General features: G+C 41.2%; 2 protein-coding genes across 13 annotated transcripts; one reads left to right on the plus strand and one right to left on the minus strand.

Annotated features, from left to right (window-relative positions):
- Positions 1–272: 272 nt before the first annotated feature.
- LOC129188468 (tripartite motif-containing protein 16-like protein) lies at positions 273–6,136 on the plus strand. 6 transcript variants are annotated; one of them, XM_054789042.1, is made up of 9 exons: positions 273–560; positions 1,046–1,448; positions 1,515–1,610; positions 2,830–3,063; positions 3,139–3,301; positions 3,373–3,414; positions 4,271–4,333; positions 4,447–4,652; positions 4,764–6,136. In XM_054789042.1, exons 2-9 carry the CDS (start codon positions 1,086–1,088, stop codon positions 5,055–5,057), a joined length of 1,461 nt encoding a protein of 486 aa, XP_054645017.1. In that variant the 5' UTR covers positions 273–560; positions 1,046–1,085; the 3' UTR covers positions 5,058–6,136. The 6 variants fall into 6 exon arrangements, with proteins under 6 accessions (XP_054645017.1, XP_054645019.1, XP_054645016.1 ...); XM_054789044.1 differs by having other exon boundaries at positions 274–560; positions 4,304–4,333; XM_054789041.1 differs by having other exon boundaries at positions 276–560; positions 4,304–4,333; positions 4,414–4,652; positions 4,764–6,134.
- Positions 5,319–16,563, minus strand: eef1db (eukaryotic translation elongation factor 1 delta b (guanine nucleotide exchange protein)). Of its 7 annotated transcripts, XM_054789025.1 has the most exons (10): positions 16,268–16,335; positions 15,264–15,315; positions 10,652–11,763; positions 9,934–10,060; positions 9,763–9,834; positions 8,375–8,459; positions 8,171–8,277; positions 7,412–7,612; positions 7,122–7,316; positions 5,325–5,491 (listed from the first exon to the last, which is right to left on the minus strand). In XM_054789025.1, exons 3-10 carry the CDS (start codon positions 11,761–11,763, stop codon positions 5,453–5,455), a joined length of 1,938 nt encoding a protein of 645 aa, XP_054645000.1. In that variant the 5' UTR covers positions 15,264–15,315; positions 16,268–16,335; the 3' UTR covers positions 5,325–5,452. The 7 variants fall into 7 exon arrangements, with proteins under 7 accessions (XP_054644998.1, XP_054645000.1, XP_054645002.1 ...); XM_054789023.1 differs by lacking the exon at positions 15,264–15,315 and having other exon boundaries at positions 5,319–5,491; positions 16,268–16,563; XM_054789027.1 differs by lacking the exon at positions 10,652–11,763 and having other exon boundaries at positions 16,268–16,345.
- Positions 16,564–17,231: the final 668 nt, after the last annotated feature.

The following is a 17,231-nucleotide window of genomic DNA, read 5'->3' on the forward strand; positions in this document are numbered from 1 at the left end:
TTAGTTGAATTCATGACAAGTCAGCGATTATGGGGATTTAGGTTATAGTCCATCAAATGTATGAACAACGGCATTACTGAAATAAATGTTGCACTTTGTAAATACTTCAGTTAATTAAGGAAAAGTTTCCTTCGTACTGCTGCTCAGGTTTTTGACATGTAGGTCATATTTCTGCAGTATAATGGATTTGTATATATTTATTGTGTACATTTTCATCCATTTCGTCAAAGTGTACGCACAGCGTATGACTTATTTAGTACCCAGCTCAGAGCTGGTGAACTGGTATCCGCCTCGCCCGGCCCAGCTGTCTTGCTCACCATCATGGTGGACTTTGTGCGCCATGGCGGACTACACTCCATTCATTTGTGGCGAACTTAGGAGTCCCATTCAATTCTAGTGTCCTTGGTGCTAAGTGTCCGTCAGTGGGCTCTCAACATACTCAATGTTTTGAATGCAACATCCGGGTACTGACTGAGCACTGCATTAGTGCACAGAATTAAGTGCTCCTACCCAAATGCTGTAATAGAGACACTGTCCTGGCTGTCAGACGGCCCAAATTGGTGAGTCAATTATCTCATTTTTTAAACTTGTATTGTGTCTGTCAGTGAATGTATTAGCAGTGAATTGTGCCAAACTACAGCTAACCGGGGGCTAGCTACACGGCTCTTTGGCGGAAAGATAGCTCCTTTCTTCGTAACAAGCAAGCTCGACTTGTTTTTACACGGCAAATAAAACTTTGAAATTAACATTGACTTTGGCCGCCAACGTGTCGGCAAACTAAGTATTGTCAAATAGTCTACAGGAAAAATGTTTGACGGTAATTAGAATTGTGTCTGCTTTACAGTGTCAACGTGATTCTGTACACAGATTCAGACATATAAAAACAGACAATACTTGGTTAAATGTCCCTCAGCAAGTTTCACCTGAACCGGACTCGTTTTGCAGCATAATTCCATCTGGCCATTTGCTCCTTGGCAACATTGGTAGAGTGGGGTAGGGGGTGAACTTACACAATCAGTAATACTTCTTTTCCTCACTGTACCAGGTGACCTGTGTTGGTATTTCATCCTCTCCTCTCCACTACAATGGCTCAGGCCTACCTCGGTTTGGACAAAGCCCAGTTCAGCTGTTCGATATGTCTGGAACTTCTCAAGGACCCGGTCACCATCACATGTGGTCATAGCTTCTGCTTGAGCTGCCTGACAAGCTACTGGGACAGCCAAGTAGTCTGCAGCTGTCCACACTGCAGAGCCATCTTCAGTCCCAGACCAACTCTGGGCAGGAACACCTTGCTGACGGAGATGATCCAAAGACTGGGGGTTGTGCAGTTGAGTCAGGGTCCATCTGCTCCTCCCCTCTACCAGGACCTGGCGCACTCAAGGAGCCAAGGCTTTGCGCATACCACCTTTGATGTGTCCTCAGTCCATGCAGGGAGGACAGTTGGCGAGGTGCGAAGGTTTACACCAACCTGAAAGACAACATGCTGGCTTCATTCCAGTTTCTTGTTTCCACAGAAACATTTAGAGGAAATGCGGAAAAATCTCTCTGAGCAAATTGCCAAGAAGGAATCTGAGCTGCAGCAGCTGAAACAAAACTTGAAGTCTTTCTCTGTAAGTACAAAAAAACACTTACCATCCACCCATCTGTTTTTGGCAAGTTTTGATTGCACAGTATTCATACGAAATATATTGGATCCACAGTCATCAGTGTCCCAACACACACAATCTATAAATACAAAAAAATATTTCCTGGACTCCATTTAACTCATTCAATACCAAAGACGGATTTATAATTTTTTATACACCCGATTGAATGAGTTTGGTGTAACATAACATACACGTCATTGTACATTTACTATCTCACTAAATTGTAGCACATTGTCGTCACTGGAATACCCTGCATGCTTTGCGGGCGGCACTCCGCAAATAACAGTTGCGTATTGTGCTTAGGGGTTTCATTGCTGCTTTGTGTTGCCAGTTTTTTTGGTTCGCATTGTAAGACGTCAGTTGTGACTACACTACATTCAATTCACTTCATTATTATTATTATTTATTATTATTATTATTATTATTATTATGTGAATGTGAGAGGGTGTGCAGATAGGGGCCAAATCGCAAGAGTCTGGGGCGGTCCACCTTTATTTGTGGTGGCCCGCAACAAATAAAAAATGGTATGGTAAAAATACACATTTAAGCAAATTTGACATATTTTCAATGGTTAAATGAACTACAATACAAATATAAGGCATTAAGAAGACTCATTCAAAGACGCTGTGATGATATGTAGTATTCTACACTGGTCACTAGGTGTCAGTAATGTTATCGTCATGTTTGGTGAGGCACACAAGCACCAGACTCGATTGCCAAAACAGGCTTTTATTGCAGATTTGAATTCTCTCATAACAGGCACTATAATCCCTAACATGAGCTACTATTGCGGTTGTAACACACGGCAAGCTAAAACTCAACTCTGAACCCCCGACGTCACTTCCTGTCCACGCCACCAGAACACATTTAAAGCAACACACAAGTGCGAGTCTTATTTATGTCTTAAATTGCTTATTTTCTGTTATTATGTCTATTATATTGGGTAATGCAAGCGTAAAGATGACTGTAGAAGTGTTATTTCATGTTTACAAAGCTCGGATGTAAAAAAATTTTTTTTAAAAGCTCGTAAACAAGTTTTCTTTGGTCTAATTAAGAAAATAGTCCATTTATAAATAAGGAATCGTACTTGGCGTAAATTCACTAATCACGGTCGGATCTGGAACCAGTTAACCGCCAGAAACGAGAGATGACTGCTTACATTCATTCTTACCTTATTCTTCAGCGTCTCACCAAGGAAGCAGTCAAGGATGCCAGCAGGATCTTTGAGGAGCTGCAGGAGTTTCTGGAGTGCCGTCGGGTGGAGGTGAAGGCGCTCATCAGGGCCCAGGAGAACGCGGAGGTCACGCGATCCGAGAACCAGCTGCATCGTCTGGAGCGGCAAATCTCAGAGCTGAAGAAGCGAGACGCCATGCTGCAAGGGCTGTCACGGTCGCAGGATCAACATCAGATTGTACAGGTGAAGGCAAAACTGGCAAATATTCAACGTACGTTTTATTATGTATGGAACTTGTAATGCAAATATTGTCTGCAGTACATGTGTGAGTCGTTTTGCAGTCCAGTCCAAGCAGGAGAAAACACTTCCCTGGTTGTCAGTCCACACGTCTCCTTTGGTGGCGTGAGGACAGCCATATCTGACATGAAAGAGCAGCTCCAGAGTTTCTACCACGCACAATTTGCCAACATCACCACTGCAGGTGCGTTTCACCACATTCCTACAAGTTACCCTACTGACAGATGGACAAACATCTTTGTTGTGTTTTTGCAGTAAAAAATGTCACAATCCTCGAGTTGGAAAAGCCAAATAAAGGTAAGCATCTCACACATCAGTCTTTTATACAGAGAGGGAAGGCATACAGTGGTGTCCAGAAGTGTTTGGATCCTTCCCAATTTTCTTTTTTTTTTTTTTTTGCATGTTTGTCACACTTAAATATTTCAAACCATCAAACAAATTTAGTCAATGACCACAGACCTGAACAACAAAATGTAGTTTTGACAGATGTTATTAAGGGAGGAAAAAAAAATCCAAACCTACATGCCCCTGTGTGGAAACCAACTTGGGTTCTACAGCAGGACAATGATCCAGAACACACCAGCAAGTCCACCTCTGAATGGCTGAAGAAAAACAAAATGAAGACTTTGGAGTGACCTAGTCAGAGTCCTGACCTGAATCCTATTGAGATGCTGTGGCATGACCTTAAAAAGGCGCTTCATGCTGGAAAACCCTCCAATGTGGCTGAATGACAACAATTCTGCAAAGATGAGTGGGCTGAAATTCCTCCCCAGTGCTGTAAGAGACTCATTGCAAGTTATCACAAACGCTTGATTGCAGTTCTTGCTGCTAAGGGGGGGCCCAACCACTTATTAGGTTTAGGGGGCAATCACTTTTTCACACAGGGACATGTAGCTTTGGATTTTTTCTCCTTTAATAATAATACATTTCATTTAAAAACTGTATTTTGTGTTCAGTTGTGTCGTCATTGACTAACACTACATTTGTTTGACGATCTGAAAGATTTAAGTATGACAAATCGTGAAAAAGAAATCAGGAACCGGGCAAACACTTTTTCACACCACTATATATATATATATCTATATATATATATATATATATATATATATATTTTTTAAGAAGTCTTATTTTTGATAAATTTTTTGTGTGGTAGTGATGAAGAAGTGCAACACTTCCAATGTTCTAGCTTTCGACAACAGAAGTGATCTCCTTCAATGTGAGTACTTGTGGTTTCTCACCAACATCAGCAGCTCTTCCTTCACACATGAATCATCCGTATGTTCCTTGTCTTGACAGATTTCCGTCCTCTTTCGTTGGACCCCTTTACAGCGCACAAGGAGCTGTCGCTGACTGAAGGGAACCGTGTGGTCAGTCGAACAGGAGAACTGCAGTCCTATCCAGACCACCCCGACCGCTTTGACAGCTGGGCTCAGGTGATGTGCCGTGAAGGTCTACAAGGACTGTGTTACTGGGAAGCGGAGTGGGATGGCCAACAGGTGGCGCTGGGAGTCACCTATGAGAGCATCAATAGAAAGGTAATGCTTTAAGTTAATAGATAAAAAAAAATAAAAACATACAAAAGGTATACACACCCTCTGGTATAGGCTCCAGCATCTGTGTGAAGAAGTGACTTTTTTTGCATTTAGGGGACATCCAATGAGAGCAGGTTGGGCCACAACAGTCTATCATGGAGTCTTCGCTGCAGTCCTTCATCCTTTGCCTTCATCCACGACAATGAGACCGTCAGCTTTCCCGCCGCCGTAATATCCCACAGAATTGGGGTCTTCCTGGACCACAACGCAGGAGTGCTCAGTTTCTACACGGTGACACCTGGAGGAATCCAGCTACTGCACCAGATAAAGACCACGTTTGACCAGCCTCTGTACCCGGCCGTGTGGCTCGGGGCCCATGCCACCATCAACCTCGGCTGTGTCGACTGACATGGAAATATATGCTGATCTTAAGTCAGCTTACTAACATGTAGACAACATATATCACCTAACCGTTTGTACACGCATGCCAATTGCTTGGGGAAAATGTCCCTGAATACTAATGAACTATTTTGTGCCTTAATGTTAATATGACAACATTAAATTAAAAGTAGAAATAGTATTAGAAGACCTCACTGACTTCAAAGCATGACCTTATGGTCAAACATGAGGCGGTTTCATCCCTTACTGTACCCGAAATAAACTGAACCGTGATCTTAAAACTGAGTGATGATGCCTGTATTGTTGTTTTGAAATCTACCCGACAAGACGTGTTTCAGTGCAAGAGTATTTTATTCATAGACACAAACAAACACGGTGTGGTGATGGTACGAGACAGATGGCAGTTAAATCTTATTGAAGGCTGCGACGTCCACACTTTGAACCTGAAATAGAAGCACAGCAAAGCACCTGGATTAGTCTTTATACAAATATTTTATATACCACAATTATAGGGCATACTGTACCTAATTTCTTACACTTTTTCTTCAGCTTTTTTTCCCCCAATTATTATTTTTAAAAATCTAAACAACGATGGTGCTTTGTCACCTTTTAAGCTGACACAAAATGTTGTCTTTAAAATATACATAATTGTTTTTGTAACTACATTAAAAATATTAAACAGCCGCCTTCATTTTTGGACTTTTAGCACATGAACCTCGATGGAAAAAGACTGGACACCTCCTTCCTCAGTAATAAATTGTTCGTAACGCAAAGTGACGTCTGCAATTTGTACTCTTGCAAATGAATGTAAGCACAATAAACTCCACAAATGCAAGATCATGTGCTTTTAAGTTAAATGCTTGCTTTGCAGTATAAATGTATTGCATGGACAAAAGTAATGGGGAAACTTCTGGAACTGAACATGTCAATAGAGTAGAACGTGTTCTCCGGTTGGACATAAGTTTCTATCAGCAAAGCATACATGTACTTTGCATCCGTATTCACAGTGCTTCACTTTTTCCACTTATGTGACAGCCTTATTCCAAAATGGAATACAGTTGTCCCTCATTATATCGCGGTTTTTAAAAAAATAAATGACTGCTGTTTCATGGTTGATAGTCATATTATTATAGAAGACATATTATTGGTGAAAATTGTATGTAGATTGGATCTCCTCTTATTCTGTGTGGAAGTGGTAAGTTTTTGGCTTTTTTGTCTTTCTTCCCCAATCCATTTGAAACACAGCATTTAGAATAAGTAAACTGGAGAGCTCGGTAGCTTGCTATGCTAGTAGCGGCCGTCTGCTTTGACCCTGCAGTGATCCTGTAGCCTGTGCAATGTGAAGTAAACAAAGAATAATAGGAGTGTAAATGTGTCTACAGGGCTCTAATAATGTTAATGTTACAAAGTCGTAAACAGGGTGTCTACGCTTTAACTACAAAAAGATTAAATTTATTAATATTAAATCCTACTTCACAGAAATTCACTTATCACGGTCGGGTCTGGAACCAATTAACCGCGATAAACGAGAGATTACGTACTTTGTTGTTCAACGGTTGGTCAACTATGGGACCTTACACAGGCAGGTGTGTGCCTTTCCAAATCTTGTCTGATCAACTGAAGTCAACAACTGAAGGATAATCAGTGGAAACAGGATGCACCTGAACTCAATTTTCAGCTTCACGGCAAAGGCTGTGAATACTTATGTACGTGTGAGTTCGTACTTTACTTTTTTTTTTTTTTTACACCACATTTGCAAACCTTTCAAGCAAACATTTTAATCACATTGTCAATGTATGTAGATTTGTGTAGAAGCCTGTGACATAACAAAAAGTTAGTGGAAAAAGCGAAGCGCTGTGAATACTTACACAGTTGGACGACACAAATTTAAATGTCTTGAATGTAATGAAATAATGACTTTCCATTATCTCTTAGAAGAAAAATAAGTCCAGGCCACTCTGTATTCTGGATCAGATTATGTTTCATTTCAATGTTTCCACTGTACTTTTGTCCATATAATGAAGACGTCTGTGTCCTTGTAAAAGGTATAGCACCAAAAAATTTTTTACTTACATAATCTTCAAACCTTGTGATCTCTTCTTCCAACAGGTCCGTTCCCACCTTGTCGTCCTCCACGACACATGAGATCTGGAGCTTCTTGATGCCGTAACCCACAGGAACCAGTTTGGACACGCCCCATAACAGGCCGTCAGCTTGCACCGAGCGCACGCACTCCTCCAGCTTGGCCATGTCTGTTTCATCATCCCACTGAAGGGACACACACATTGAGACAGAGGGTCATCCATGTAAGAGAATTCACAGTCTTAATCTGGGCATGAAACCACAAAGTGAGAATATCTCACAGGTTTGACATCCAGTAAGATGGAGGACTTGGCGACAACAGCCGGCTTCTTGGCTTTTCTCTCCGCATACTCTTTCAACCTCTGCTCTTTAAGTTTCTCCGCCTCTTCGTTGTCGTCGTCGTCGCTACCAAACAAATCCAAATCGTCGTCATCTGCTTCCTCTTTTGCAGGCGCGCTAATCTTTTGCTGGATGGTAGTGCCCTTGGAAAGTACAGAACACGAGGCATCAGGAAGGTATTCAGAGTGCTTCACTTTTTACACATTTTGGTATGTTTCAGCTTATTACAAACTGGCTGGAATTATTCCCCCAAACCCCCAAAAATTCTTCACAAAAGACCACATAATGACAACATGGAAAATTTATTAAAAATAAAAATCACATGTGCATAAGTACTCAGCCATTGCTTGTTTCTGCACTTTAATTGGAGTCCAACTGTTGTAAATTAGGCTGATTGGGTGTTACTTGGAAAGACACACAAGGTCCCACAGTCAAAGGTGCATCAACTAAATACTGAACAAAGGCTGTGAATACTTATGTACATGTGATTCTTACTTTTTCTCTTTAAATACATTTGCAAACATTTCAAATAATTGTGTAGAATTTTGAGGAAAAAAATGAATTGAATCCATTTTGTAAAATGTAACATAATAAAAAAATGCATATAATTTGAAGTGCTCTGAATACTTTCCAAATGCACTGTATGTTATACCTTCCTCATAATGGTCCAAGGTGGGGAAAAAACGGTATTTTATATTTACATTTGTGTAGGGTACTGAAGGAGCTGCTGCTACAGCTACAGGGGATTTTTCCAGCACTGCTACCCGACTTTCCAGCTTGAAAAGTGCGGCCCTTAAGTCGTGTACCACTAAAAGACAGCCAGAGTTGAAATCTGATCAGTAGCAGTTTTAAGTGTGTAAAAACAAAACAAAACAAACAAAAAAACATTTCAGAAAATAACCCACCTTTATGTAAGCTCTGGTTTTCCAGTTCCAGGTTCTTTATTCTTGAGACGAGTTCTTGATCAGATGTGTTGCTGCTGCAGGCGTTCTGCGATAGAAGACAGCAGAACGGACCTTATTGGTTTAAGCGAGCAGCACCGGACTCAACTGACCCTCTGCCAGTTACTTGGGGATTGTCCAAAAAGTGCTTGGATCAGGCTCTTCCAACCACCCGCAACTCATTTGTCACTTCTCACAAACAGCAAGGGGCTGCTGTAGATCTACGTAGATCTACCTCGGATGGAACAAGGCGAATGCTTGGTGAACAGACGTTAGAAGATGACAATGAGAGGTCTCAACCACAAACCTTGGATAAAAGATCAAAAATGTATTTGTCCCATACATTGAAAGCCAGTCTTGCACTGTGTGCAAGTGTATGAAAATGTGGTTGTTATTCTACAGCAAGCATCAAAATGATGGTTGCAATACGAAATCTTGTGTGTGCGTCATCTCTTGGATATTGTGTTTCATGATTAAAAAGCACCATCATACAATGGCACCTCGGTTTTTGTTTTTAATTTGTTCCAAAAGGTGCGACCAAAACCAAAACATATGAAAACCAAAGCAATTTTTCCCGATAGGAATGAATGAAAATCCAATTTATCCGTTTCAAACATGCAAAAATATTGACAAAAAATACATTTTAGAGCGAATGATAGGTTTCATGTGCACAAAACAATGCAAAATACAGTAATCCCTCATTTATTGCAGTTAATCGGTTCCAGACCTGACCGTGATAAGTGAATTTCCGCAAAGTACAATTCCTTCTTTCTAAATGGAATATTCTTGTAGTTATGGTTATAGAAAACCTTCTTCTAAATACTTTTAAACATTATTAGAGCCCTCTAGACATGAAATAACACCCATATAGTCACCTTTACATTCGTATTACTGACACCTACTGACCAACGTGTAATACTACAGTCACAATTTTAATACTTAATCCCTTGTATTTGTATTTTAGCTCATTTAGCAACTTTTATGCTTGAAAATGATTTAATTTTGGCAAATACGTACCACTTGCTTCAATATGCATATTTCTGACTAACATGCTGCATTCAACCACAAGAGAAAATGATTTATTCATTTATATGTTTGACAACCATCATAGAATGACGCCCCGAAATTCGAAACGCGATGTGACGAGGGACGACTGTACTTCTCAGTGATGAACAGTTAACATCATTTTCACCTTTATTGAAGACTTTTGTTGGCAAAGACAGAGAGGAGCGGAGAGGGCTGAGGGGACGGGACGCCAACTTCGTACTTTACGGCGAGTTATTTCTTCAATATTGTACGATAACCAAGACGGACACGGAATGATACAAAAACCGAGGTTTGACTGTACTTACTCCTGCTAGTGACTTCTGGATGTTCTCCCGGGCCCGAGCTATGTCTTGAAGGATGGTGTTAGCTCCTGCATCCTTGAGGAAGATAAAGATATTAAATTCCAAAAAAGGAGGATCTCTGGGGCTATTTTGGGGTATAGAGACTCAGCTGATGGCAATATAGGCACCACTTACACAGACTGCTTGTGCTGTATGCGAGGCGCTGTTCACACGCTCGAAAAATCGCCTCTCGGCCTCATCGTAGCGCGTTTTGTCATACCAGATCTTCTCCTGGACCAGAAAGTTGACTGTGCTCATGTTGCTGGAGAAGAAAAAACGAAAGTGGGAAGTATGAACAAGACAGAGCGGGTATTGCCGGAGGTGTGACTTGCAAAGATGGGTCCAGTATGTTTAGATGTACTGGCAGTAAGCTCTTCAACAGTTAAACCAGGCGTGTCCAAACTTTTCCCACTGAGACCCGCATAAAGAACAACTGAAGGATGCGGGGTCTCTTGAATATTCTTCGCTATGCTAAAACCAAGCTGATGTAGGTCGATATATGCCAACCTAGCCTTGTGTTGTAGTTCACAAAGCAAATAGTTTTAGTGTAATAACATCCTCATTTTAGAATTGTCAATGGCCAATGACAGAGCTAAACCCCAAGCCGTGCTTTGGACACCCCCGAGTTCAACTGCTAACTGGTCAACCCCAAACAAAACATAAAACAATGTGTTGATATGAAATAATGGTTAATTCATACGATCATCCCAAAAAATGGAAAATTAAAGCAAGAACAACAACGAAAAAACTAAGAAATTAAGAAACAAGATGATGGGTTGCTTCTAACCAAAGGAAAAGGGGATGAAAAAAAGAGAAATGCTTAAGTGGATCCATTCTCCAGGTTGAATCATACTTTTCCGTCAGGCAGACAGTGGAGTCAGTCGATTTGGAACTCCAACCTTTCTTTGCCGCCGCCGCTTCGCGCACGTGGTAACGGCTCTCTGCTGCATCAAAGCGCCACTTGTCCAACCACACCTGCTCGCTGTCAGGGTGAAGGAAATAACAGGCTCCCAGATCCTGCCTCTCGTCCTTGTCAGGCACCTCAACGGGCTCCTCCTCCTCCTGGATGGGGTGCAGGGCATGGAAAACTTCAGCCTTGGCCTGCGAGACCACTCGTTTTTCCTCCACCGCTACTTCCTCCTCCTCTTCTACGAGGCTTTGAGGGTGCTCGCTACTTCTAGGAGTGGAGGTGCAGGAGGATCGTTTGGATGAATTGTTGCCATACAGATTTTGGTAGAAGGTAGCTTCAGCACGATCGTACTGTGGCTTCTCCAGCCAGACATTTCTGAACAGTTCGGCTAGCACGGGGGACAGACCGTTGACCGACTGGTGAGTAGTTGCTGTGACTGCCCTCTGCTGGATGACATTGGATGAAGGCGTGGGAGCTTGAGACAGAGTTCTGGATGTGATGGACATCTTAGACGAGAGTTCCACGGAGTCAGTCGGCTGCACGGGTTCTTCAATTTGGTGCTCAGCTTTCTTTTTCCCGGGACGTGGGCCCTTTTTCTCTGGCGTTGAAGTCGATCCGTTAAGCTTGGTGGTTCTTTTGGATGAGTTTGCCAGCCAGCACTGGTTGAGGCTCTCCGCTTGCTCGTAGATGCCGCGTTCAAACCACACGCTGGCACACTCCGACTGAAGGCCAATCAGTCCAGCTCTGCAGTTGGGCGGCTGGCTTGTGGTCATATCAGACGTCTCTTCGTTTTTGTCTTTGCTGTCGACCTTCCCCTCGGGGTCACTCTCTATTTTAGAGGAACGCTTCTTGCTGCGACGCCTTTTTCCGTTTCGCTTTCCGTTTCCATTTCCGTTCAAGCTTCCGCTCTCTGGAGACGACGATGTCGAGTGGTTCGAGTTGGCCTCGGTTCTACGCTCGGCTACCAAGTTGGCTGAGCAATCCACCTGACTCTGGGTGGAAGTCATGAGAGCAGACAGATCCGCTGCGGTACACCGGGGGCTCTTCTTTGACATCTTTGATCAGTTAGAGGAAAAAGAAAAGTACAGGCTTGTGGATTAGTTGGAGCAATGCACAAGGAAATCAGGCAAAAAGGGATCATTAAAGCCTCTTTCACACATGCACTTATAAAGACCGTCGCTTGGGTCTCAATCTGCTCGACTGCAGTCGTGGGTCATCTTTATAGGGACAAATGTGATTGGTGTACTACTACTAATGCGATTAAGGTGACACTCAGCATAACCAAGACAGGGTTTACTGCATTATGCGGTGCAACGGGATTAGCATTTGGATGTTCTATGAACAGATAATCAAACTATCCTCTCATCTGGAATAGGGCTGGGAATCCCTGGAACCTCACGATTCGATGCGATGCGATTACGATTCAGAGGCCTGCAATGCGATGATAAAATGGTTATCGGTGCATCTGTTTTTTGTGATCAATAGTTTGTCAGTTTTTTCATGTATATTTTTTTTCTATATATAAATTTCTTTTTAGTCAGTGTACTACTAAAGCAAAGCATATTTGTAATGATCCACAATTAAAATAAACATGAAACAGATGAAATTACTTCCATTATCTTTTAATAATAGCAAGGTTACATCTACCAACATACTTCCCATTGCACAGAGCCGGCAGGCAAAGTAAAGTGCACCAGTAGCAGCATGTATAACATTAATAAACGCAAAAAAATCCGCTATTGGTCCGCCAACTAAAATCTTGAGCACAGAATCGCTGACAAAATATTTTTGCTGTATAGCAAAATCACAGATTTCATACAAAATATAGATTTCTGTACCAGCGGCTCTCATACAAGAATAATGCTTGCAGACGTCAGTACATCATGAATAACCGAACAAACTAGGCTGCCCTTATTCACAATTGTCAGTGAAATAACGTTGCGATGGACGTTGTATTTGGGTTCCAGTGTGCGCGACAAAGCACGAAAGCCCAGCTTCTCAACAATTGAGTACGGCCACAAATCATTCGCAATAAAAGTGGAAAATCAGCTATCACCTGCTCGATGGTTCTCTGCTTGGCAGCAACTTCAGCTGGCTGGTTTTCCTCCTGGTTCGGGTGGAAACGCGCTATGTGGTTTCTCATATTTGCCGTGTTCCCAAAATATTTTAAGCTCGTCTGACAAATCTTGCATATTGTCTGGCTCTTGTCCAGCTCTTACCTTCAACTACGTGAAAGCCAAAGTGTTTCCAGACGCTCTCTTTAAATCCAGCTGGTGCGGGTCGGAGTTTACGCTCAGCCATTTTGGTTGCGACTGAGGCTTAGGTGCACCACCATAAACTGTCCGGGCGGCCCTTCCGCTTTCCGTCTTTTTGTTCCGTCAGCGTCGATTATTGACATTTATGAATCGATTAATAATCGTCAATGACCGCATCGCGATGCAACTAAGAGTTGGAATAAGAGTCAACAGTGAGGTTGATGACATTATTGTTGAGTCTTAAAAAAAAAGTTTGAACAAGTGAATGTGTGAATTTTAGTTATCCATTTGTCATATTTGGAAGTGTCAGCCCTGTCTTTTGTTCAGCCTTATAAAATGTAAGTACTGTATAATAAAGTACTATATATCATCTATTCAAGTGGAATGTGCATATTAGGTAACAATTTGTCGTACCTGGAGGTGCCACAGCCGTGTCTCTTGTAGACCCTTAAAAAATGACTGTATTTTATGCATATTATATATAAGCTCTTTAAGCTGAACGTACATTTTTCCAGGCACTTTTTGTTAAAATTATTTGAAGTTGTGCATAAAAACATGTTGTTCTGAAATGTTCATTAGCGTGTTCTGAAATGTTCATTAGTGCAGACACATCCTTACTTTGCATAACCTCTTTTCAGTAAATATAAGATAATTTGACTTGAAAAATGTCAGCAATTTGGGTCGCCGATTGTATTATTGTTATTGTATTTCCAATACGTGACGATAAAGCTGATTTTCAACACTCCGTGCTGTAACGTAACTGCAAGTGTGAAAGGGCAACAATGCCTGAGCTTATGCCCGACATGTTTTAAGTTAGTTTACAGGTTACGCTTGGAAATGACGAGTAATTGGTATTGTTAAAAATGAAATGGGAACAAAATAGTGTGGCAGCATGCAAAGGAATGACAGAGCCATGCAGATGAACTTGGCCAGAAGAAAGAATGATGATGTAAGTCTACTTATGTTAGGCTTGTAAAAAGAAAAAGGTGCCAGCCCTTAAGTCCTATGACAGAAGAAATAAACAAGGAGAAATCATTCATCTTCTACCACTTCTATTGTTCAGCGTCACGAGTGAGGTGGAGAAACATGTCAAACTGTCGTATTTTAATACCAAAACATCATTTTTTCATTGAAAATCGAACTAAAATGTATTGTAGACACGACAACAGCAGTCAGTGATTTTTTTCATCTGTCTTTCATCAACATAGCCAAAAGCAGATCACATGTAGAAAGCTATGTTCTCAATTTTGTTATTTTTAATGTTTTGGGGGGCACTCGAAAGTCAATTTCGGACGGTCTCATTCACGAGGAGCCTCATACAGTTCAGGCTTGGATTCTTACTTGCCATATTAGTTTATGACTTAGATATAGCAGTCAAATTATAACACTTTGATGGTCAGCGTCAGAGCCCGAAAACCCACCATGTGTGCTTTACATGCATATGGCCCGCAACTCAAAGTTGTCAATCTGTCTTACATATTTGCCCTAAATTTCAAGTCGACCTGCAAAATAGTAGGCTTTTTAATGTAACTTCTTTTTAATGTCATTATCCTGTCACCACTGAGAGGCGCTGTTAGTAAAAGTACACACCAACTGTGATTTAAGATCTGACTTTGTGGAGCAGACTAACATTTCCTTTTTTGGGGGGCAAATAATCCGACTGAAAGTTTGTCACTACGCTCCGCCAACATCCTATCGCACAGGCTAAAATCCTTGGCAATACATCATCACCAATGTATCGAGTATCCGTGATTTCCATTTGGGCTGATTCGGGTAAATTCCCTAGAAGGAGTTTGTCAGTTTATGACCCCTGGAAATCTGCCAAAAATACTTCTGCTGAAAAAAAAAAAAAATACTGCTTCTAACCAAAATGACAGACGCCCCGTTAATTTAAGCCATGGGTTCTTTTTTGTGCGTCCTGTTGTGATATAGACATGTCTGCCAAATGTTGTGTAAATCAGTGAGTAAATCAGTAAATCTTACGTTCTGTTAGTTGCAGCCTTACTACTGTAAATGTAATTTGACACTACTGAAAACTACACTAACAACAACGTTGCAAAATATAGATGTACGGTAGAAAATGTTCTGACAAATTTTGACCAATGGCGGTTCTGCACAGTTGACATGTCACATTACACCATGCATGCCATGCAGTTTTGATGAGATTAATGTAGCTGTAATGCAGGAAATGCCTTCCCGTCGTGTTTTACAACATGAAAGAATTTAAAGAATTAGGCAATAAACTCGAACAAAATGTTAGACAAAACAAAAAAAATCACAATTAAAATGTCTTGACTCACCGTCCGGGTAAAGGGTCAAGTCTCAAAGGGAAAACTCAAACGCTCCAATGTTCTTTTCATCCAGTTAACGGCAAGCGAGCGGAAGAGAAATTGAACAATCGCTGTCAAAATACACGACCCAGTCGCAGCAATCTTCGAGAATGTTCTGACACCTATTAAACTGGTAAGTTTTTATTGTATCCTTATACTCTAAACATATTCAAGTATTTGTGCTCCCCCTCTCCGTCTGTCATCTTTTCCTGTGCATTTAATGTTGCATCACTCATCCGCCATGCATAGAAAGACCACTCTGATGGTCCATCCATCTAAGTGTATACATGCAACATTTTTTAAAGCTGGTTTAAAAAAAAATTGAGCAGTATATTTTGGTGCGGTTTTTGCCACCGACCAGGTATTTACAGATAAAATAAGATCATGAAAGCCCGATCTTTGGGATTGTATACGTACTGGCCCACATTGGTTTCTCCTGCTGCACGCATTCATCCTTAAAGACTGCGAGTCTTTATTGCTTTTGTGAGCTATGATTGATGCAAAATTTCACATTGGCTGACTCGCGTTCATACCTCGTTTATCCGCAAAGACTCGTTCATAACCTCAGCCTTTTAGATGGCAGCGGGACACTTGGACACAATGAAAACGTCGCAATGAGATTTCAATGAGGCCGCCATTGATGCACATGAAAGCCTCGGTAGTGCTGTCATTGTCATGAAAGACGATATGAATTACAATGACCTTTTACAAAGATAACAGTACGAGGTTTAGTGCTTCTTGAAATTACTGTCACATACTTGTAATTTCAATCACAACAATACAGTAATGCAATTTCTTTGAAGACGGTGTACTGCATGGTCGGCCTCATTGGGATAGCCGTTAGCCAGTATCGGCTAACATGTCCAGAAAACACTCAATGACGTTTCATGGTTTTTATTCCTTCTTTCTTCTTTACAAGCAAATAGCAATAAACAAGCCCTTCCAAGGTGAAAATCAAGGCCAAGTTGACTTACTGCTGAGTGTTCGGGTGTCGTCGTGGGATCCAAGCCGGTGGAGGAGACACGTTTAGTCAAGAAGGTCCAACAGGGAAGAGGAGGAGGAGGAGGAAGCAAGGAGTGTCTTTCAAGATGGGGGACGTGGACGAAAGCGTCTTCTTTCATATATTATGTAGTGGAAAAATTATTTTGGGCTATAGGTGTTATGTACATATGTATATTTTTGTATATTATTCCAAAGTTTATTATTTCACACACCATTAATCTGCTTCTATGTACTATGTATAGTCCCTGAAGCAAGTGGACAATAAACAGTTAAAATAACCACTGCTGCACAACTTGGTCGTATAAAGCTTGCTTCTCTGACCCTTCTTTTGTTGACAAACCCTCCCTTTGCTTTGTATCAAAGCCTCGTCTTTTGGCATCTACTGTGAAGCGGCCCCGTGAATTACCAACGGCATTGTAAATATACCGAAATAAATGACTCACTGCACACTGAGTACGTGAAGTGCGGTGTCCTATTTTTCGACAAAAAGAGACAGTTTTTAATTATTCTTTGTAAATATCTGTTAAAACCTTCCTTTGTAACCTTTTTAATGTACTTTTCAAAACTTTTGACCCCTGCTGGCACAATTATAGTCTCATGTAGCCACATCGCTTTCGTCCAAATTTGTCAGTAGCCCTTTTTGTACAGCAGAGGGCGCCATTGTATAAGGGCTGTGATGTCTTTGAGGCAGGCATTCTAAAAAGCAATGAAAACCTGTGATTGTTTCATACTGTGTATATACTTGTATACTGCTCAAAAAAATTAAAGGAACACTTGGAAAACACATCAGATCTAAACTGAGGGAAAAATGATCTTGAATATCTTTCCTGATAATAAGTGGGTGATGTATGAGTAACAAAATGATGCCACATAATTTGATAGAAATGAAAATGATCACCCTATATTGTCAGTTAAAATAGCGCTACGTAGCGTTCA

Source organism: Dunckerocampus dactyliophorus, chromosome 10 (genome assembly GCF_027744805.1).
Source record: "Dunckerocampus dactyliophorus isolate RoL2022-P2 chromosome 10, RoL_Ddac_1.1, whole genome shotgun sequence".
Taxonomy (NCBI): Eukaryota; Metazoa; Chordata; class Actinopteri; order Syngnathiformes; family Syngnathidae; genus Dunckerocampus; species Dunckerocampus dactyliophorus.

Bases quoted from the DNA above. Each gene is read 5' to 3' on its own strand.
- LOC129188468 (XM_054789039.1), top strand. From the start codon at position 1,086: ATGGCTCAGGCCTACCTCGGTTTGGACAAAGCCCAGTTCAGCTGTTCG. The intron at 1,449-1,514 runs GTGCGAAGGTTT...TTGTTTCCACAG, and splicing joins CAGGGAGGACAGTTGGCGAG to AAACATTTAGAGGAAATGCG. The intron at 3,415-4,270 runs GTAAGCATCTCA...TTTGTGTGGTAG, and splicing joins GTTGGAAAAGCCAAATAAAG to TGATGAAGAAGTGCAACACT.
- eef1db (XM_054789023.1), bottom strand. From the start codon at position 16,414: ATGAAAGAAGACGCTTTCGTCCACGTCCCCCATCTTGAAAGACACTCC. The intron at 8,278-8,374 runs GTGGGTTATTTT...GCTGTCTTTTAG, and splicing joins AAACCAGAGCTTACATAAAG to TGGTACACGACTTAAGGGCC. The intron at 7,317-7,411 runs GTGAGATATTCT...GTGTCCCTTCAG, and splicing joins TCTTACTGGATGTCAAACCT to TGGGATGATGAAACAGACAT.